The sequence below is a fragment of the Macrotis lagotis genome, chromosome 7 (assembly GCF_037893015.1).
Source record: "Macrotis lagotis isolate mMagLag1 chromosome 7, bilby.v1.9.chrom.fasta, whole genome shotgun sequence".
In the NCBI taxonomy this organism is placed as follows: Eukaryota; Metazoa; Chordata; class Mammalia; order Peramelemorphia; family Peramelidae; genus Macrotis; species Macrotis lagotis.
Window position 1 is genome coordinate 110,096,673 of NC_133664.1, and position 24,276 is coordinate 110,120,948.

Genomic DNA, 24,276 nt, shown 5'->3' on the forward strand with positions numbered 1-24,276 from the left:
TCTGTTTGTTTTTTTTTGTTTTTGTTTTTTTGCTCTCAAACAGTTAAAATCAACAAGAATGGATATTGAGTAGAAAATTTAGAATCTACTTAGTTGAGAGTATTATGTAAAGTAATTTTGTATTCTTTCCAACTGTATTGTCTCAATGCAAGGATTGGCAGCTTGGTATACAAGAAGAAGCACTGAACACCTTAGATTCAGTCCTGGAACAGAATCTTAGCTTTTTAGAGTGTGGTGGTTTGGTATTTTACCACTAATCATTATAAAAAATATATCCAGCTAACGTGTGGGGTTATACATTTAGAGTGCCATATTGTCAAACACTTTATCTTCCACATGAGGATACTGAAAGCCATTTTAATTATGTGACTTCCCTGTCATCACACAGACAATAAGTAGTTAAACCATGATTCCAACCCAGGAACCTGACTCCAAATCCAGGGCCTGTTCCATTACACCCCATCATTCTTCACTTTCAACTCAGGAAGAGACATAGTATGGAAGCATTGCATTGTTTTCTACTAATTTGAGATGAAATGATTTAGTTAAGAGGCATGACTCAGGAAAGCATTGAGGTGATAGGATTTGTACCCAGTTTAGTCATTGCATTCAGTTCTTCTAATATTTTAATATTTATTGTGGGAAAACTGCATGAAACTGAACAGATATCTAGCTGTGATGTTTAGGCACAAAAATAGTCCTGTGTTTGTTAGGCACACTCTCTTAAGAATGACTATTTCCTCCTAGACACTATTCCTGTAGTTGAGTAGATGCCACATGATATACAATATACTCAATGAAGTCAATATTACTTTTTGCATAAAGAAACAAAAACTTTTTAAGGAATATAAATATTGAAATATTACCTAATGACAATCCATGTTGCAAAACTTGAAAGAAAGGATGCTGAAGCAAGATTAAAAGATAAAGAACATTGAATTATAACTGGTAGTACTCTATAACAAGATTTGCAGTCATCAATTGGTATTCAGCTTAATCTTTACTGTGCACACAAAGGAAAACCTTCCATTTGCTTTCAGTTCTAGCACTTATTCACAGTTTGTTTGTACATTTTCACTTCTGTCCATGGTGTAGAATAGAGGTGTCAAACTTGTAGCCAGGTGTGATTTTCTAAGTTAATATGCCACATACAGGGATCCATTTCTATTTGAGTTTGTCAAACAGTAGTGCAAAGGCAAGAAATCTAGGCTTTCCAATTCTCCCTCTGAGACTTACCAGCTGTGTTGCCTTGGACAAGTCATTTTACATTACTTAACTTGAATATTCCTCTTATATAAAATAAGGATAATAATATCTGTCACATTTATCTTTCTAAAGTTGTGATGAGGATGAGATAATTAATGTACCTAAAGTATTTTGAAATCTTAAAACACTTTATAAATTTCATTTTTCTTCAGCCTGTTACTTCTTCAAGCCTCAAATTTCACCCTAATAGAAAAATCTTTGTAATCATTCAAAAGAGTTTGACCTAATCATGCACATGAGAAAGACCAAGTGAAAAGAGAAAATCTGTTGCTGAAATTATAATATACAGCTGCAAGGACCATCCATAGAGCTTATCTTTCAGTATGTCTGTCTGGGACAGATCATACATTATCAACAATTAGTTAAAACTAGAGTTAGAAGAACAAGCTAGATTCCTTCAGGAAATTGAAAAGTCCCTTTTTAAATACCCCCAACAACCATCACAAACAAAAACCAATATTTTAAATATCAATATTCTGTAGTATTGTTGTATGACTGCAACACATGAAATACTGCAGTATCCAAAAATATTAATAAAATACATATCAGGGTGGCTAGGTGGCTCAGTGGATAGAGCACCAGCCCTGGAGTCAGGGACCTGAGTTGAAATCCGGCCTCAGATACCTAATAATTACCTAGCTGTGTGACCTTGGGCAAGACATTGCCTTGCAAAAACCTAAAAAAATAAAAATAAAATAAAATGCATATCATATAGAGGACAGTAGAGAAATGCATGGTGGAGATAAGCAAGCTGCCACCTATAGCCAATGATAAACTTTTAAGAACAAAAGTTCTACTAAAATATATCTAATTGATGTCATCAGAGAAATGTATTTTGAAAGAAGGGAACATGGATTGACCATGTAACAGGTATGAGGGATAACAGGAAGGCAACCGAAGTACTCCATTGCTATCCTTGGTATCAGGAGAAAGTGAGGAACTTAGACGAAGAAATAACGAAAATAATAAAATGGAAAGAGATGGGTGGTTGTGATGTAATCACTGGAAGGAACATTCAAATAAATCCATGAGATAATGAAACAGATTTTGAGTATTTGAGAGTAATTTGGTCTTAAAATGTTTTAAAATGAAGTAAATATGGAGATGGCCTTGGAAAAAGGAATTTCTCAAGACTAAGTGAGGGTGGAGCAGCTGGGTAGCACAGTGGATGCAGCACTGCTCCTGGAGTCAGAAGGACCCAAGTTTAAATCTGACTTCAGACACTTAATAATTACCTATGTGACCCTAGACAAGTCATTTAATCTCACTTCCCTGCAAAAAAAAAAAAAAAAGCTATCCATAATCATATGAAAAATTGTTCTGATTAGAGAAATGCAAATTAAAACCTTTCTGAGGAATCACCTCACACCTCTCAGATTGGCCATTATGATTAGAAAGTAAAATGAACATTGTTGGAAGGGATGTGGGAAAACTGGAACACTAATACATTGTTGGTGGAGTTGTGGAACTGATCTAACCTTTCTGGAGAGCCATTTGGAATTATGCCCAAAGGACAATGAAACTGCATTCCTTTTGATCCAGAAATACCACCACTACTGGCTCTTTATCTTGAAGAGAACATGAAAAAGGATAAAAATTCCACATGTGCAAAAATATTCCTAACAGCTTTTTTTGTAGTGGCAGAAAATTAGAAATTGAGGGGATACCCACCAATTGGGTAATAGCTAAACAAATTGTAGTCCATGTATTTGATGGGACACTATTGTTCTATAAGAAATCATACTAGTTGGAATTTCAGAAAAACCTAGAAAAACTTGCATGAATCAACTACAATGGACTTGTTTGTTTCTCAATACAGTAATCAAAGACAATTTTAAAAGACTTGTGATAGAAAATATCACCCATGGCAAGAGAAATAACTGAAATTTAAATGAAGACCAAAGCTTATTATCTTCAATTTTTAAAAGTCATCTTATGTATTATGTCATTTTTCCCTCTCTAATGTTTCCTTTCTTTCATTTGGATTTGATTCTTCTTTCACAATATGATCAATATGGATCTATGTTTAGCATAATTACACTTGTAGAGCCTATATTAAGTTGTTTTCTGTCAGCGGAGGGGAAAGGGAATGGAGAGAGGGAGAAAAATGTAAAACTCAAAACCTTGCAAAAGAAGATTGGTTAAAAACTACTGTTGCAATTTGTTGGAAAAACATAAAATCTTTTTTTAATAAAAAAAAAAATAAGTGAACTAAGTGACAGAGAAGAGTTATATTGGTAAAGGAATTTTCTCAGCTAGAGTTACCACTACAAATTAATCCATTGGTTGAGATCTTCCCCTCACACAAAAAAAGGCATTATCCTATAATGAAATGTCTTTAGTTCTACAGATTTGACATTTTTCCTCTCAGTAACATATAGTTTCCAGCAATCATTTTTTAAAAAATCAATTATCTCAACAGATAGTTTTTTCCAAAGCTTTTAATGTCTTTTCCCTCTCAAACCTTTTTAATCTTCTTAAACATAAGGAATCAGTTTTAAAACAAAATTATAGATAGGTTGATTCATCAGATTACTTTTAATTTGTCCTTTTGTTAAATATAGAGAAATCAATCCTGCAGTTGTAGAACAAGGTGAAAAAAATTTCAGCTGTGTCTTAAGAAATTATTTGAAGCATCCAAATAAAGCTTTATCTTGTTAGTTTGATCAGCAGAAAAAAATAGAAACATTGGATATATCTGGTTTCACCTAAAAAATTCAAAGGTCTGTGCTAAGTGTCTTTAAAAGTTTTTGTTTGTTATCTGGGGGGGGCGGGGGAATCCAGCCTTTGTTCTTGGCCAAATAAAAATAATCACACAAATCAGAATTTCAAGGTGTCTTCGATCCCCACATGAACTTTACTTATTGTTTCTCTACTTGCACGCGTCATTGCTGTTAGACATAGCTGTCAGTTGTACAAATACTGAGTCATTACACCTGACAAATCATATTTCCATTTCTGTGAGTAAAGTGAATTTTTCCTCTAGTAAGATTTTTTATGTTTGTGTCAAACAATGAACTTATGAGAATCCTTAGCATGTTTCATGAGCAAATCATCTGTCCAACCATTTTCACCCAAGTTCTTCTCATTTAGGTGCTATAAAAATTTGTTCTCCCTTTCTCCACTCACAACTTCCCCTTTTAATATGAAGAAAGAGGATTAGGCAATAATAATAATAACAACAACACTCAAATAGTGTTTTAAATTTTACTAAGTGCTTTTTTATGAAGAGTATTAGACAATAATAATAATAATAATAAAATTATTACTTAAAATAATGTTTAAAGTCTATAAAGTGCCTTACAAATATTTCCATAACTCTGGGAGGTAGGTGCTCTTATCCCCATTTTATAGATGGGGAAACTGAGACAGAAGTTAAATGCTTTGCCCAGGATCACACAGCTAGTAAGTGTCTGAGGCTAGATTTGAATATCAGTTTTGTTGACTCCAGGTTCAGTGTTGTATTTATTTCACCTTAGATGTGTTGAGATGAATTTTTTTTATGTGTAATCCAGATAATTGGATTAATAACTGACATTTTTCTAGGATTTCTAGGTCTGCAAAGTTTTATGTATATATTATCACAATAGTTTTTTTAAAACACTGTATAAAATATATTATTACCATTATTATTTCCATTTAACAGATAAGGATATTGAAACCAAGAGAAGTTAAATAACTAGCAAATCTCTGAAATAGGATTTGAACTCAGGTCTTTTTTATTATAAATTCTACATTTTGTCCATCTTGTCATGCTCAGACCAGTCCTCCAAATCACTGGGAATGATGCTAAATATTTTTATTCAGTTATTTCCATCATGTCTAATCAGTTATGAAGAACTTAGGTCATATCAGCTGTTCTTTGATCAAGGACAATTCTTTTTTTTTTTTTTTAAACAAGACAATGGGGTTAAGTGGCTTGCCCAAGGCCACACAGCTAGATAATTATTAAATGTCTGAGGCCGGATTTGAACTCAGGTACTCCTGACTCCAGGGCCAGTGCTGTATCTGCTGTACCACCTAGCCACCCCAATCAAAGACAGTTCTAAGAGACTTGTGATGGAAAAATACCATCCATATTCAAAGAAAAAATTATGAAGTCTGAATGTAGACCAAAGCATATGTTTTTGCTTTTTAAAACTTGTTTGTTTTTTCTTTTTCTCGTGTTTTTCCCCCTTTAGTTCTGATTCTTTTAAAACATGATTAAAATGGAAATTGTTAAACATGCTTGTACAGGTATAATCTCTATCAGATTACTCAGTCATAAGAGGGGGTAGGGAGGTAAGAAAATGTGAAACTCAAAGGCTTACAAAAGGATGTATGTTGAAAACTATCTTTGCATGTATTTGAAAAAATGAAATAAAATAAGTCACTATTATAGTCTAACAATGAAAGAATAAATTTTTAAAAAATTTATTTCATTTAGTTTTTCCCATTATAAAAAATTCCCAGAATTACCATATTTAAATTACAAGGTTTTTTTAAAAATTGTTTCAGGGGCGGCGAGGTGGCGCAGTGGATAAAGCACCGGCCCTGGAGTCAGGAGTACCTGGGTTCAAATCTGGTCTCAGACATTTAGTAATTGCCTAGCTGTGTGGCCTTGGGCAAGCCACTTAACCCCATTTGCCTTGCAAAAACCTAAAAAAAAATTGTTTCATACATTAATTTATTTGAAAATTCAGGGGCAACTAGAAGGTATAGTGGATAGAGCATTGGCCCTGGAGTCAGGATGACCTGAGTTCAAATCCAGCCTCAGACACTTAATAATTGCTTGGGCAAACCATTCTTAACCCCATTGCTTTAAATGAAATCTTTTTAAAAGAAGTATCATAAGTAATTTTTCTAATTACCACCAAATAAAATCATTTAAAAAAAAAAGAAAATTCATCTTTTTTCTGTCAATATATATATACAAATGCATGTATATATATATATTAATATTGTCATTTATATGATTAGAGTAGATAAATTTTAAGATGCCTTCCAACTCCAAAAAAAAAAAGATGATTTAAATACTGAATTCATTGAATCATATCCTGCTAAGAATAATACAAGCTCCCCATTGTTGTAGAGGAAACATCATTCACTGTCAGTAATATTAGTTTGGATTTCAGTGTAAGGTGCTCACCTGCCCTGCTTCCACTTCATTGCAAAAGCTTTTTCTTGACTTCTTTTATATGTAATATTTTAGCCCATTTTACCTCTCCTTTTCCTTTGTCCCAGTACTTTCCTTTATCACCCATTGACTCCATTTTTATAACATACCATTCAGCTCTCTCCTGTGCCTTGTCCATATATGCTCATTCTAACTGCTTTTATAAATGAGAAAGTTCATGTGAATTATCAGTATCTTCTTCCCATACAGAAATACACACAGTTCAGTATCATTATATCCTTCATAATTTGTCCTTTCTGTCCACTCTCTCTATGCTTCACCTGAGTTCTGCACTTGGAGATCAAACTTTCTGTTCAGCTCTTGTCATTTCAACAGAAAAGTTTGAAAGTCCCCTGTTTCATTGAAAGTCCATCTTTTCCTCTGAAAGAGGATGTTTGGTTTTGCTGTGTAGTTGATTCTTGGTTGTAATACAAGCTCTTTTGCTTTCCAGAATATCATATTCCAAGCCCTACAAGCCTTTAATATAGAAGCTGCTAAATCCTGTGTAATCCTGACTATAGAGCCATGATATTTGAATTGTTTCTTTCTGGCAGCTTTTAGCATTTTCTCTTTGACTTAGGAGTTTTGGAATTTGGCGATAATATCCCTGGGATTTTTTCTTTTGGGATCTCTTTCAGGAGTTGATCAGTAGATTCCCTCAATTTCTATTTTCCCCTCTGCTTCTAGGAACCTAGGGCAATTTTGCTATATTATTTCTTGAAAGATGAAGCCTAGGCTGTTTTCCTGGTCATGTATTTCAGGTAGCCCAATAATTTTTTAATTATCTCTCTTGGATCTGTTTTCTAGGTCAGTCACTTTTCCAGTGAGATAGTTCACATTTTCTTCTAGTTTTTCATTCTTTTGTGTTTTATTGTTTCTTGATTTCTCGCAAAGTCATCAGCTTCCTTTGGTTCCATTCTACATTTGGAGGAGGTATTTTCTTCAGAGAGATTTCTTATCTCCTTTTCTAGCTAGCCAATTCTGGTTTTTAAACTATTCTTCTCCTCATTTGCCTTTTGGGTTGCTTTTTCCAATTGGCCTAAGCTGGTTTTTAACATGTCATTTTTTTTCAACAATTTTTGTTTTTCTTTCCCCAAACTGCTTGACTCGGTTTTCATGATTTACCTGCATGGCTCTCATTTCTCTTTCCAATTTTTCCTCTACCTCCTTTACTTGCTTTTCAAAGCCTTTTCTGAATTTATCCATAGCCTGAGTCCATTTCCTATTTCTCTGGGAGTCTTTGGATACAGAAAGTTTGACTTTGTCATTTTCTGAGTGTGTACTTTGCTTCTCCATGGGACCAAAGTAATTTTTCTAGGGTCAGGTTCTTTGTTTTCTAGTGTTTGCTCATTTTCTGAGCCTATGACTTATTTACCACACATCTGAGACACCCCACGGGGACCTTAATTCTTCCAAGATCTAATGAGAGTCTCTGACTTCTCTCTTGTCTGTGCTCTGGTTTGTGAATGACCACAAGCCCTCCCCTCTCCCCTGGATCTGAGTATGGGCAAACAACAGAGTCCTGCCCAGGGATACAGAGAGACCTCTGCAGTCTCTCCCTACCCCCTGGAAGTGCTGGGTAGCTCTGCAATTTCCTATTACAGGGCTGCTCTGAGGTCAGTACTGGCCCGGGCTCCACGCTCACTCTGGTGCAGCAGAGTTCTCTCACCACCCCTTCAAACTGTCTCTGGTGATTCCTGGGCCAAGAGGTCTGGAAACCACTCCTCCCATGGACCCAAGTGCTTCCCAGAGACCCAGGTGCCCCATGGGCTGTTCCTGGAAGGTTGGTGCTGGTTTGCTCTGGCCCAGTTGCACTGTGGCTCTTTCCAGCCCCCAGTCCTGCTGATCTTCTAAGTTGTCTTGGACTGGAAAATTGTATTACTCAGCCTTTCTGTGGGTTCTCGCTAGAGTCATAATTTGACAGCTTTTTGAAGTTTTTGGGGAAGAGTTTCTGGGAATTCCTATACTTATGTCCTACAACTCTTATTAATGAAATTGCAACCAGAAATTCTGTGATGTTAATACAAGTTTTCTGATATGATCCTGGCCTAAAATAGCAAAATTTTGTTAGAGGATCTGAGTTCAAGCTAATAACAAAATGTGAATTATAAAGAAATTTTTGAGCTTGAGACCATCCCATGTAAGATCCCTCATCTGTTTTCTATGTCTCATAACATATCAAGGACTTAGCTCTACCTATAATTGATGGAGATCTGGACTAAGTAGTGCTTGGTGAAACTGATTCATTCTGCCTCAAAACTGTTTGTCTCTGAAAACTGATATTAATCCTGGTAAAGGGTTCTGAATGTGGTTATTTACAGTTGAAATGGGAGGAAACCAAGAAGAATGGTTTGTTTTCTAGAGACCATGGCACAGCAAGGAAACCCCTAGTTTTCTATGACAGTCATCTCAACCTTGCCTTGAACCCAAATGTGTACTTCCACATGTGAATCCTGGCTACAAATGATCCCTAAGTATGTGCCTCTCTAAATGTGATTTCTTTATATGACCACTTTCACTACTGATGTATTTGTGGGAGAATGTTATTACCCAGGTTTATGGAGGAGATATTTTGTTATTTTTCATACTATGCCATATGAATCAAAGTTTTAGCTTTGAGTACTCTGGTTTATTATTAAAAACTAAGCATTGTGCTGAAGAATTATAAGCTATGATGTAGGAGTATCTTCAATTTAGGGGTGGTCCTCTCCTGGAATACCCAATTTTCAAGTGTGAGTTGTAGGAGATTGCTTCTGGGAACTCCTGGGAGGAGATTGCACACTGTGAATCCTTTACAGCTCTAATCTATGGTCCCTTTATTCTATGAACCCTGACTTTACCACAAGCAACACTGAAGAATTGTGCCTGAATACCTCATATCTTGTCATCAGCACATGTAAAGTATACTCAGGTGCTCCAATGAATCTATGCTTTCACAGATGAGATTATTCCCTTCTGTGATGCAAATCATGTCACATCCGTGCAGACTCTTCATTTTTGATTCTTGTCCTTATCGTCCTATTATTTCAGAAAGAGTCCAACAGACAAGTTGGGCTTCTCTTGAAATTGTGAGCATGGCACACCAGCAAAGCATACAGGCTAAAGGTATCCTTTACTCTTGCCATAGGACAGTTCAATCTTTTTTTTTTATAATCACATATTTCTTTTGATGACATCCTTTCACTACTTTTCTTTTTAAAGTCCTCATTTGTCAAATGACACAGTTGTCTTATTCCTACCATGAATTTTCTCATTGGATGTTGAATTATCTTCATCTAAACTCCCAAGTGCAATCAGAATCAGATTAAAGTGTAAGTAAAGTTTAAAAATACAGTAGATATAGATAATGTTATTTTGTGTTTTTCTGAGTTACTATATGCTACAGTGATCCATTTCTATTTGAACTTGATAGCACTGCTCTAGAAAATAGTAATTCTTCATTCACTAGGATTTTCTTGTGTTACACAAATAGTAAAACCCAATTTTTTTGAATAATTATAGATATCATTGATGAGACTTTATAAGGTTACAGAACTTTGAAGCAATAAGTGCAGTGCCCTTTTCAAAAAGATGCATCTGGAGGACCTTACCATCTATATGGAATCTCTTTTTGACTTAGAATCTGCATTTACTGACAATACCTCTACATTTTATGATTTATTAATGAATCAATAATCAGAGGGTTTAATGTATTCTCATTTTTTCTTTTAGGATTATAGATCTAGCTTTGAAAGAGACTAACTTATCTAACTCAACTCCCTCATTTTACTTTGACTTTGCTCAAGGGCACATAGACAATAAATGGCAGTGGCAAGCTTTGAGCCATTTTTTTCTGACCCCAGAGCCCGTGTTCTTTCCACTGCACCAGATTGATATGTTAGTGATAATATAGTCCAAATCTATCAATTTATGTAAAGTCTAGAGAGGTTAAATGACTTTCCTTTATTTATACTGGTAATAAATAATGACTTCAATGTTCAAAACCAGGTTTTCTAACTTCAAATTCAATCTTTTTGTCATACTAAAAGGGTCAAGGATCCCTTGAATCAGTCTCTCTCTCTCTCTCTCTCTCTCTCTCTCTCTCTCTCTCTCTCTCTCAAGTTTTTGCAAGGCAGTGAGGTTAAGAGGCTTGCCCAAGGCCACACAGCTAAGTAATTATTAAGTATCTGAGGGCAGATTTGAACTCAGGTCCTCCTGACTCCAGGGCTGGTGCTCTATCCACTGCACCACCTAGCCACCCCATTGAATCTCTTTTTTAAAGAAAAAAAAATTTTCAAATTACAGAAAAATCCCAATTATTGCAAAAAAGTAAATCTGTATTTTCTTTTAAAAGAACGTGTTCAGGGGCACCTAGGCAGTACACTAGATAGAGCACCAGCCCTGGAGTCAGGAGGACCTGAGTTCAAATCTGGCCTCAGATACTTAATAATTACCTAACTGTGTGACCCTGGGCAAGTCACTTAACCCATTGCCTTGCCAAAAAAAAAAAGGAAGAAAAGAAATTAATTTAAAAAAAGGATGTGTTCAAAACAATGTCTATAAAAGGGATATTCTCAGAACCCCTAGCTAAAGGAGCTTGCTGTATCCAGAGTATGCAATAAAAATCCTAGGTTCTAGAGAGATGTGAGTTACATCTTTTTTTACAAATTTAGGACAAAATTAAAAAAGAATAACCTATTGACAGATAAAACTGTGATGAAGAAAAAGATTAATCATGAGGTTACTTTTTTAATGCTTTTGGTATAATGATAATCTATGTAATTTTAATTTATTAACCTTGTCTCATAGGATCAGGAATGTTTAGAAGAAAGGACCTGAAGAAGAGGTTTTCTTGCACTCTTCTTTTGGCATCTTCTCCCTCTAAATATATGCTCTTATTTATGGTTGGAGACAACTTCAGAGATAATTTGGCTTTGCCTCCACAGGAAGTTTTCTGGGTCTTAAAGGACAAAGACAAGTTAAAAGGTTAAAAGTTTCCCCTATCAGTGCAACAATCAGGGACAATTTTGGGCTGTCTAGAATGGTGAATACCATCTGTATCCAGATAAAGAACTATGAAGTTTGAACAAAGTTCAAGGACTGTTCCCTTTAATGTAGAAAAAAAACTGATCTTTTCTGATCTTGTTATCTCTTATAATTTATGTTTCTTCTTTAAGGATATGATTTCTCTCTCATCACACTCAATTTGAATCAATGTACAACATGAAAACAGTGTAAAGACTGACAAATTGCTTTCTGTGGAGGCGGGGTGGAACTAAGATGGGGGAAAGATTGTAAAACTCAAAATAAATAAAATCTTTAATTAAAAAAAAAGGTTTCCCCTAATGAGGAAGAATCCTTCTTGGCCAAGCAAGGAATTTTCAGGAAATGCCGTAACTTTTGGCTAAACTTGGAGTTTTTCTGATTTGTCTGAGAAACATGGTTGTATTAGCCTCAGTATAGTGGATACAGATTCATCAAGTGTTTTTTCTATCATTGACAACAGTAGGACCCCCTTTGAGATGGATTAGATGTTCAAGCCTTGAGATCTATTTAAGATTTTATTTATTTTGAGTTTTACAATTTTTCTCCAATCTTACTTCCCTCCCCCACCCCCACAGAAGGAAATTTGCCAGTCTTTACATTGTTTCTGTGGTATACATTAATCTAAATTGAATGTGATGAGAGAGAAATCATATCCTTAAGGAAGAAACATAAAGTAAAAGAGATAGCAAGATCAGACAATAATATATCAGGTTTAGGGGTGGCTAGGTGGCATAGTGGATAAAGCACCAGCCCTAGAGTCAGGAGTACCTGGGTTTGGATCCGGTCTCAGACACTTAATAATTACCTAGCTGTGTGGCCTTGGGCAAGCCACTCAACCCTGTTTGCCTTGCAAAAAAAAAAAACCTAAAAAAATAATATAGCAGGTTTTTTATTAAAGATTTTATTTATTTTGAGTTTTACAATTTTTCCCCAGTCTTACTTCCCTCCCCCCACCCCCCACAGAAAGCAACTTGTCAATCTTTACATTGTTTCCATGCTGTACATTAATCCAAATTGAGTGTGATGAGAGAGAAATCATATCTTTAAGGAAGAAACAAAAAGTATAAGAGAGAACAAGATCAGAAAATAAGATATCAGTTTTTTTTCCTAAATTAAAGGTAATAGTCCTTGGTCTTTGTTCAAACTCCACAGTTCTTTCTCTGGACACAGATGGTATTCTCCATCACAGACAGCCCCAAATTGTCCCTAATTGTTGCACTGATGGAATGAGCAAGTCCTTCAGGGTTGAACATCACCCCCATGTTGCTGTTAGGGTGTACAGTGTTTTTCTGGTTCTGCTCATCTCACTCAGCATCAATTCATGCAAATCCCTCCAGGCTTCCCTGAATTCCCATCCCTCCTGATTTCTAATAGAACAATAGTGTTCCATGACATACATATACCCCAGTTTGCTAAGCCTTTCCCCAATTGAGGGACATTTGCTTGATTTCCAATTCTTTACCACCACAAACAGGGCTGCTAGGAATAGTTTTGTATAAGTGATGTTTTTACCCTTTTTCATCATCTCTTCAAGGGTTTAGGCCCAGTAATGGTATTGCTGGATGAAAGGGTATGCACATTTTTGTTGCCCTTTGGGCATAGTTCCAGACTGCTCTCCAGAAAGGTTGGATGAGTTCACAGCTCTATCAGCAATGTATTAGTGTCCTAGATTTCCCACAACCCTTCCAACAATGACAGTTGTCCTTTCTGGTCCATTGGCCAGTCTGAGAGGTGTGAGGTGGTACTTCAGAGAAGCTTTAATTTGCATGTTCTAATAAGTAATGATTTAGGGCAATTTTTCATATGACTATGGATCATTTTGAGCTTCTCATCTGTAAATTGCCTTTGCATATCTTTTGACCATTTATCAATTGGGGAGTGGGTTTTTTTTCTAAAAAAATGACTCGGCAAAAAAAAAACCCTAAAAAAATTGGACTCAGTTCTCTGTATATTTTAGAAATGAATCATTTGTCATAAATACTAGTTTGCAAAAATTGTTTCCCAGTTTACTACATTTCTCTTGATCTTGGTTATAGTGGTTTTGTCTGTGCAAAAGCTTTTTAATTTAATGTAATCGAAGTCATCTAGTTTGGGGGTTTTTTTTTTAGGTTTTTTTTTCAAGGCAGATGGGGTTAAGTGGCTTGCCCAAGGCCACACAGCTTGGTAATTATTAAGTGTCTGAGACCAGATTTGAACTCAGGTACTCCTGACTCCAGGGCTGGTGCTTTATCCACTGCGCCACCTAGCTGCCCCTATCTCATCTAGTTTGTTTTTACTGATGTTCTCCCATCTCTTCCTTAGTCATAAACTGCTTCCCTTTCCATAGATCTGACAGCTAAACTAGTCCTTGCTCATCTAGTTTACTTATAATATTGTTTTTTATGTCTAAATCCTGTATCCATTTTGATCTTGGTATAGGGTGTGAGGTGTTGGTCCAATCTAAGTTTCTTCCATACTAACTTCCAATTTTCTCAGAAGTTTTTATTGAAAAGAGAGAGTTTTTATCCCAATGGCTGGACTCTTTGGGTTTATCAAACAGCAGATTACTATAATCATTTCCTGCTATTGCACCTAGTCTAACCCACTGGTCCACCACTCTATTTCTTAGCCAATGTCAGATAGTTTTGATGATTGTTGCTTTATAATATAATTTTAGATCTGGTGGGGCAAGACTTGAGGTCTTTTTTTTTTTTTTAAAGTTTTTGCAAGGCAAATGGGGTTAAGTGGCTTGCCCAAGGCCACACAGCTAGGTAATCATTAAGTGCCTAAGACCGGATTTGAACCCAGGTACTCCTGACTCCAGGACTGGTGCTTTATCCACTACGCCACCTAAGCTGCCCTAAGCTTGAGATCTTAAAAGTCAATAAGTTAAAAAGCTCATGGAGGGAACAAGGAATTCGTAGTGAAGTCCTGTGAGAAATTCCAAGAACATTTGACAGTAATTTGGCATGAAGTCTCTGGAATCCTAGCACTGGGCACCTACATATCTCAAAAGCTATCTGATTTAGAACTACCTTCTGTATTACCTTTATGACTCATGATGACAGGTGACTTACATAGAATGACATCCTAATCATATTCTATCTGTATAAGTTAGAGTAAGTTGATAACGTTAGTGGGGAACTTAAATCATGCCTGTGAGTTTATTGATTTAACCCTTGTTCCATTTATTTTCTTTAAAAGTGATGTTCTTTGATAAACACAGAGTCCAACCATTGGGATAAAAACTCCTTCTTTGATAAAAACTGCTGGGATAATTGGAAGTTAGTATGGAAGAAACTTAGATTGGACCAACACCTCACACCCTTTACCAAGATAAGATCCAAATGGTTACAGGACTTAGACATAAAAAACAATACTATAAGCAAATTAGAAGATCAAGGATTAGTTTACCTGTCAGATCTATGGAAAGGAGAGCAGTTTATGACTAAGGAAGAGTTGGAGAACATCACCAAAAACCAGTTAGATGATTTTGATTACATTAAATTAAAAAGCTTTTGCACAGATAAAACCAATGTAACCAAGATCAAAAGAAATGTAGTAAATTGGGAAACAATCTTTACAACTAATGATTCTGACAAAGGACTCATTTCTGAAATACACAGAGAACTGAGTCATATTTTTAAAACAAAAAGCCATTCCCCAATTGACAAATGGTCAAAGGATATGCAAAGGCAATTTACAGATGAGGAGATCAAAGCAATCCATAGCCATATGAAAAAATGCTCTAAATCATTAATTATTAGAGAAATGCAAATTAAAGCTTCTCTGAGGTACCACCTCACACCACTCAAATTGGCCTATATGACCAGGAAGGATAATGATCATTGTTGTAAGGGTTGTGGGAAATCTGGGACACTATTACACTGTTGGTGGAGCTGTGAACTCATCCAACCCTTCTGGAGAGCTATTTGGAACTATGCCCAAAGGGCAACAAAAATGTGCATACCCTTTGACCCAGCAATACCACTACTGGGTCTGTACCCTGAAGAGATGATGAAAAAGGATAAAAACATCACTTGTACAAAAATATTTATAGCAGCCCTGTTTGTGGTGGCAAAGAATTGGAAATCAAGTGAATGTCCTTCAATTGGGGAATGGCTTAGCAAACTGTGGTATATGTATGTCATGGAACACTATTGTTCTATTAGAAACCAGGAGGGATGGGATTTCATGGAAGCCTGGAGGAATTTGCATGGACTGATGCTGAGTGAGATGAGCAGAACCAGAAAAACACTGTACACCCTAACAGCAACATGGGAGTGATGTTCAAGCTTGAAGGACTTGCTCATTCCATCAGTGCAACAATAGAGAACAATTTTGGGCTGTCTGCAAAGGAGAGTGCCATCTGTATCCGGATAAGGAGCTGTGGAGTTTGAACAAAGTTCAAGGACTATTCCCTTTAATTTAGGGAAAAATATATCTTATTGTCTGATCTTGTCACCTCTTAGACTTCTCTTCTCTTCTTTAAGGATATGATTTCTCTCTCATCACATCCAATTTGGATCAAGGTACAACACAGAAACAAAGTAAAGACTGACAGAGTGCTTTCTGTGGGGGGGGAAGCAAGATAGGGGGAAAATTGTAGAACTCAAATAATATCTTTAACAAAAATTAATTTTAAAAAAGTGATGTTCTTTAATGTTTAACTGTTATTATAAAGTTAGATTTATGATAAAAAAATTTAAAAATGTTTATTTCTGATCGCTATCATCATTGTTTGATTATTTTTACCTGTATGATTAAAGCACTTAGCACTCTCTGGCAAATCATATATCAATTGCAAGATAAAATTTTGAGGGACCAAGGAACTACTGAAAGTAAAAAATCTGCAAAGTTAAACTTACTATGTTTATTCTTGCCATTTTATATCAAATATAAATATTGTCTTATCTTCTTTTTCTCTTTTTTTCCTCCCTCTAGCGATATGAAGACTATGGAATGACTCCTCCATCAGCACCAGGTCCTCTGTCAAGGTAATATTTTCAGAAGAAACAATATTTTATGTTTGTCTCATTAAATATATTTAGCTTTGGTAAGAAGTAGGAATAATTTGTATTGTACTAGGTATCAAACATTACATTTCTTTTGGTTCTTCCTTTTAAGAATTATGAACACATGATAGAAAACTCTTTCTCAGCTATGTTTTTTTAATCTGTCCAGGATAATAGAGAAATATGCTGGAACTGTCTTCATTCTGTCCCTGGTAACTTTCACTTTTTCTTCCACATACCAATACTTTCCAGTTTTTTTCTTCCATGTAACAAACACAATCATACAATTGTCTTGTATACTTATACCCTCACAGATAGATATATTTATTAAGTCTTGTTCTATAACAGGTTGTGCATTAGACATGAGCTTTTTAACTTACTGACTTTTAAGATCTCAAGGGAGTAGATATAAATACAAACAAAAAATAAGCCAGTTCTTACTCTAAAGGATCTGCCATTCTAATAAGGAAAGATAATATTTAAAGGGGAACTAGAAAGCATGGGGATTACAAAAATATTCATAATAGCCCTGTTTGTGGTGGCAAAGAATTGGAAATCAAGTAAATGTCCTTCATTTGGGGAATGACTTAGCAAATTGTAATGTGTCTGTGTGTTTGTGTGTGTGTGTGTGTGTGTGTGTGTGTGTGTGATGGAACACTATTGCTCTATTAGAAACCAGGAGGGATGGGAATTCAAGGAAGCCTGGAGGGATGAACTGCATGAACTGATACTGAGTGAGATGAGCAGAACCAGAAAAACATTGTACAGCCTAACAGCAACATGGGGCCGATGATCAAACTTGATGGACTCTCTCATTCCATCAGTGTAACAATCAGGGACAATTTGGGGAATATCATCTATATCCAGAGGAAAAAACTGTGGAGTTTGAACAAAGACCAAAGACTATTACCTTTTTTTTTTTTTTTTTGCAAGGCAGGTGGGGTTAAGTGGCTTGCCCAAGGCCACACAGCCAGGTAATTATTAAGTGTCTGAGACCGGATTTGAACCCAGGTACTCCTGACTCCAGGGCCGGTGCTTTATCCACTGCGACACCTAGCCGCCTCATTATCTTTAATTTAGGGAAAAAACCTGATATCTTATTGTTTGATCTTGCTATCTCTTATATTTTATGTTTCTTCCTTAAGGATGTGATTTCTCTCTCATCACATTCAGTTTGGATCAATGTATGCCATGGAAACAATGTAAAGACTGGCAAATTGCCTTTTGTGGGGAGTTGGGGGGCAGAAGTAAGATTAAGGGGAAAATTGTAAAACTCAAATAAAATCTTTAATGTAAAGCATGGGGATGGGGAAAGGGAGCAGGTATCACACAGAAGCAAGAGCTGCACAGAGGTCTTTAGAGAGAGGACTGGAACTGGGAATGAAGGAGTGGAGGCCTGGACATCTTAAGAAATGGTGGTCTAAATCAGGGCATCACCAATCAGAAGAGAAGGTTGCAGTGTGAAGGCATCAGAGTAAGAAGGCTACTCGCAGGGAGGCAGAACTATATCCTCTAGTTCTCACAACTCACACTTAGCTTCATTTTCCTATTTATTCCTCTTTATTTTCTCCCAGACTATGAGTCACATATTAGGTCAGAGCACAGGATTTACACTGGTATGTAGCATCATAGAGTCTTAAAGTTTGAAGGAACCCTACAGTTTTATCTAGTTCAATTCATTCTTAAATCTCCTCTAACACTTTCCCAACAAATAATCATCCATCTGTTGCTTAAAGAGAGGTGATTGGGGCAGCTAGGTGGCGCAGTGGATAAAGCACCGGCCCTGGAGTCAGAAGTACCTGGGTTCAAATCCGGTCTCAGACACTTAATAATTACCTAGCTGTGTGGCCTTGGGCAAGCCACTTAACCCCATTTGCCTTGCAAAAAAAAAAAAAAGAGAGAGAGAGAGAGGTGGTAAAGTGGAGAATTCACTGGTAGGGGGACATCACAACAAGAAGATACTCATCATGGGCAACCTGAACTTAACTCCCAATGACAGAGTGCCACCATCACATTTCATTCTACTCTCCCCCAGGAATGTGCAGGGTAGGACTATTTAAGCAAGGGGAGAACCTTTTTCTGATGCCAAGTTTGCTAGTGTTACTAGGCCCTTCTGTGACCTCTCTTCACCATAGGATTGGGGTCTGTTCTAACTAGTTCTGCCCTTTGGGATGTGAAGAATGGTAGTAGAGATTCTAAAAGGTTTCCTAAAAATAGATCTTCATTTGCTTAATTATACCTCTAGCAAGGAGGGAATCCAATGCTGCAGTCATCACAAGGGGTATTAACATCAGGGAAGCACAACATAGACTAGTCATAACAAGGGCAACTTTGACCTGTGGTTAAAATCCATGGAGTTTGTGGTTCAGACACTAATTGGAAAAGCAGATTGCATCACTTACAAAGGTATAATTTATATCCTTTATGAACTTAACTACTTTGGTCATGCAGACTAAACATAAAACAGGTTAGATCACCTAAGAGAATAGGCAGCATTTTCCTTAAACTTTAACTGCTTAGTTATAGGTTTGAATAAGTTTTGTAAAACAAAAAATTCAGAAAATAACCTTCAAGAAGGTTCTTAAAAAGGGAGAAAGGCCACCAATATATATAAAGATTAGGAAAATCAGATTGTAAAATGTAATTCATGCTGAGGCATAAGTGATGTCAGACCTAAGGTTAAAATAATTCTTGCTAGGTTTTCCAACAATAGATAAGCATGGGACTTAGAGGATGAAGGCTCCTGCCATTGTTTCTGCAGCCAACTCATTGAGTATAATGGTATTGCTATATTTGAATTTGTAATATTTAAGTGCTCAGTGTATTATGAATAAATAGAAATGACACCTAAGAAAATGAAGTCAAAAAGGGTAACTAGATGGACCAGGTCAGCAAGGAAGAAATTTGTGCTGGTGGTGACATAATTTTGAAGGCACTCAGGGATGAAATTTTTAAGACATCTTCAATAGGGGAAGAGTCAAGAAGGATGAAAATGATGGCACTATGCTATTACTTCACTCCTGACTTCAGACAAAGCAAAAGCAATAACATACCAAATTAAAAGAGATAAAGAGGGAGACTACATCTTGCCAAAATGTACCTTAGGAGCGGCTAGGTGGCACAGTAGATAGAACACTGGCCCTGGAGTCAGGAGTACCTGAGTTCAAATCTGGTCTCAGACACTTAATAATAACCTAGCTGTGTGGCCTTGGGCAAGCCACTTAACCCCATTTGCCTTGCAAAATCCTAAAAATAAAAAAATAAAAGGTACCCTAGTCAAGTAATAGCAATACTAAAAATATATGCACCAAGTGGTAGAGCATTCAAATTCTAAAAGGAAAAGTTAAGTGCATTTGTTACAGATACATGACTAAGCAAGAGATAGAGCATTATGAAATGTAAGCTAGATAAATATGATTATATTAAATTTAAAAACTTTTGCACAAATAAAACCTATGCAACCAAAATCAGAAGGAAAGCAGAAATCTAGGAAACAGTATTTATAGCAAGTGTCTCTGATGAAGGTCTCATTTCTCAAATATCTAGTGAACTGAGGTATATTTATAAGAATATGAGCATTTCCTAGTAGATAAATGGTCAAAGGATATGAACAAGTAATTTTCAGATAAAGAAATCAAAGCTATTTATAGGCATATCAAGAAGTTTTCTAAATCACTTGATTAGAGAAATGCAAATTAAAACAATTCTGAGATATTACTTCATGCCTGTCTGATTGGCTCATGAGACAAAAAGGGCAAATGATTAATATGGAGAGGATATGGAAAAATTGGAACACTAATGCTGTTGGAGTTGTGAACTTATCTAAAGCATTCTGGAAAGGAACCAGACTGTGTAAACCTTTTGATCCAGCAATACCACTATTAGGTCTGGATCTCAAGGGATCATAAAAAGGGAAATGGATCTACATGTACAAAAATATTCATAGCAACCCTTTTCACAGGGACAAAATTTTGGTAATTGAGGGGATATTCTTCAATTGAGGAATGGCTGAATAAGCTATGGTTTGTGAATGCAATGAAATACTATTATGAAATAAGAAATGATGAATAGACACATTTCAGGGAAAGTGAAATGAGCAGAACCAGGGGAAAAAATGTGCATATTATCAGCAGCATTGTAAAATGATCAACTATGAATGACTCAGTTCTTCTCAGCAACACAATGATCCAAGACAAGTACATAGGACTTAAGAAGGAAAATATTGTTCATAAAGAATTGTTGGACTAGAGGTAAATTGAAGGCCATTTTTTTCAGTTACTTTATTTTTACTTGTGATTTTTTCCCTTTTGATCTGTTTCTTCTTCCATAACTGAGACTAATATGGATATATGGGTTATGTGATAGCATATGTATAAACTATATCAAACCTGCCTACTATTTTCAGAAGAGAAGGTGAAAAAATTCGAATTTGAAATTTTAAAAGTGAATGCTAAAAATTTAGTGATATGTAAGTGGGGGAAAAATACTATTAAAAAAAGGCAAATGAGAAGAAATCAGTGCCTACTGACCCAGGTACTTCCTTTCTAATCTCTATAAAACTCTTTATCTTAATAATCTGTGCATTATACATTGAGAATTAGGAAGTTTTCAGAAATGAATTCTTTGTAGCAGACCATATCTTCACAATCACACTGTGGTCTGAGATGTATAATGAACATATCATGTGTCTCTTGTTAGTAAATTACAAAGTATTTGACTCAGAAGAGCAAAACCATTGTAGCCTTGAAACTGCTCCATGAGACATAATACAATGGAAAGAACATTGAACTTGTAGTTAAAGTATCCAAATTTGAATCCTGCCTCAGCTTACTACCTATATGAATATGGGAAAGTCAGCTCTGTTTTCTGTTCCTTAATTTCCTCACTAAAATGAGACGGTTCATCAAAATAATCTAATTACAGCCTGATAGTTGTAGTCCCATGTTCCTATTTTTCCCACATCATGTGTTAAGATACTACAAAATTTCTTGATTTAGGCAAAAACCAGAGGAAACTTTGCTCAATGATAATTTTTATCCTCAGAATCGATTGAAACATTGAAACAGGTAGAAACATGCTTGTAAGAGTCATTTGTTAGTGCATAGAGGATGTCTTCTGCAGTGTCCTAAAGGAAAAATGATTCCTTATAGATGATAAATTTGTCCAGATGTTCCTCTATATGGATAACCTTATGGTGATTGTATCAATCCCCTGAATACTACAGGACCTCTTCAGTGGGACAATTAGCAGTTCATACCAAAAAAAAAAAAAAATGAGAAACTGAACCTGGAGTCAGAAAGACTCAGGTTCAAATCCTGTCTCAGAAATTTACTATCTTTGTGATCCTGGGCACAATATTTAATCTTTCTTGACCTCTTTTCTTATTTTCCTTATCTGCAAAACAGGGTTTGGACTTAAAGTGAAGGATCTCTAAATTCTAGAATTTTCTATTTCTAGTCCTATATCCTGTGAATAAGGTAGATTAAAAAATTCGTTGTCCAACTTCTGACCTAGAACAGGATGGGCAAAGCACACTCCCACAATATATGTGTTTTACTTTTTTATTAATTATATGCAGTAGTTATACTATAATTATGTTTATTAATTAGATATACTGTTGTTAATAATTACGTACTTATAAAACCTAAGGATAGAAATTTTAAAAGAATGAGATGAAGATATAATAACGTTTGTTCATAGTTAATAGAGAGCTTGAATGGAGTTATGGGAAATTATGGTTAGACCTAGTCTTTCCTGTTCTTTAGGGAAAAGTACTTTGCCATCTATATAGAAAATGGAATTGGAGTGAGGTAAAGCTTTGAGGTAGTTAAATCAATTAGGAAACTATTGTAATAGTCCAGGAAAAACATAATGAGCCCTTAAATTAGAATAGTTGTTGGGTGAGTTGAACAAAAGTCGTGTAATGTGCCAGTGTGGAGGCAGAATTGATTATATCTATATAAATGATTGGATATATAGAGTGAGGACCCATGCCAAGGTTGCAGATCTGGGCAACTCTAAGGATATAGGTATTCTCAACAGAAATAGGAAAATTTGGATTTGGGGTAAGTTGGGGGGGGGGGTAAAGAGTTTTATTTTAGACAATGAGACTGAGATTCTGTAACTCATACAATCTGAAATATCTAATAGGCAGCTCTTTATATGGAGCTAGAGCTCAGGAGAGAGACTAGGACTGAATTTGTTGATCTGGGAGACAACTTTAAAGAGATGGTAATGAAATTTCTAGGAAGTGATGAAGTAACCAGGTGAGAAGGTGTTTAGAGATGGTCCAGGACAAAACTTGGGATATATCCACATTTAAAAGTCATGGTGTGGATGCTGCTGCTGCTGGAAAAGAGCTTGAGAAAATATAGTCAACTGTGTAGGAGAAAAAGAAACAAAGCAGTATCTCAAAAACTCATAGAAGAGGATGTGTAATATCCAGGATGAGGGGTAGTCAACAAATTCAAATGCTACATAGAGGTCAAGAATGATGAAAATTGAGAAAAGACTGGGAATTTAGACAACATTGGTAACTTTGAAGAGAGCAGCTTCAATTGAATGAGGAGTCAAGATTAAGGAGGTTAAGACACTAAGATATGAAGATGATGGTATTATTACTCTCTCTCACCAAAAATGAGGAGAGAGAGAGAGAGAGAGAGAGAGAGAGAGTGTTTGTGTGTGTGTGGTGTGTGTGTATGTGTCTGTGTGTGTGTGTGTGTGTGTGTGTGTGTGTGTGTGTGTGTGTGTGTGTACCAACTCAGAGGAGTAGGAAAGAAAAGGAGTGCCTTACTTGCCAGTCATTGGTTGACTAGAGCAAAGAACTCTTTACTCTGATGGGACAAGAGTGTAGGGATACTGAAGGTGGACATAAATTTGCCACAAAATTGCAGGGTGGACCTGAGTCAGGTTAGAGTATATCTTTCTCACATGAAGATCCAAAGACCATGGAAGAATAGTGTAGGAATGTATTGAAAAGAAGAATGTTGAAAAGAGTGATTATAGTTGGAGGAAACTGAAAAAAGAACTTAGAAAACAGTAGGGAACCCCTTCCTACACTCTTGTGGAATATCCATCAATCTAATTTTCTCAGGATTTATTAAATTCTGTAATCTCTCTTCTTTCTAATGTTCTTATGATATTCCTGAACACTTGAAAACTGATTTAGAAGCTTTTTTAAATCTTTTATCTCTTGTCTATGATGAACAAGTTGGAATGTGGCCCATCCTCCTACCCTGAAGTTGGCAGAACACTTATTCCTTGAGGTTAAGCCAAGGCTTAACTCATTAACTCTAACCCCTCTAACCCCTCCCCTAATCAGTCTCCTATCTGCTTCAGAATTTTACCTCACTCCAATTCCATCTTCCATAAAGCTGCCGAAGTACTTTTCCTAAAGAATGGCTCTACAATTTGGAATTATGCCCAAAGGGTAATAAAAATGTACATTACCCTTTGATCCAGCAATACCACTACTGGGTCTGTATCCTGACAAGATCATGAAAAAGGGTAAAAACATCACTTGTACAAAAATATTCATAGCAGCCATGTTTGTGGTGGCAAAAAATTGGAAATTGAATGAATGGCCATCAATTAGGGAATGATTGAACAAATTGTAGTATCTGTATGTTATAGAAAACTATTGTTCTGTTAGAAACCTGGAGGGATGGGAATTCAGAGAAGCCTGGAAAGACTTGCATGAACTGATGCTGAGTGAAATGAGCAGAACAAGAAGAACATTGTACATCCTAACAGCAACATGGGGGTGATGATTGATCTTAATGGACTTGCTCATTTCATCAGTGCAATAATCAGGGACAGTTTTAGGGTGTCTACACT

General features: G+C 36.0%; 1 protein-coding gene across 2 annotated transcripts in view; it reads left to right on the forward strand.

Annotated features, from left to right (window-relative positions):
• Nucleotides 1-24,276, forward strand: part of KIAA1549 (KIAA1549 ortholog) — a 180,503-nt gene that overhangs the window by 133,117 nt on the left and 23,110 nt on the right. For both annotated transcript variants that reach the window (XM_074193588.1, XM_074193589.1), the window contains exon 17: nucleotides 16,370-16,422. In XM_074193588.1, the coding sequence (XP_074049689.1) occupies nucleotides 16,370-16,422 (53 nt within the window). The remainder of the gene's footprint in view (nucleotides 1-16,369; nucleotides 16,423-24,276) is intronic.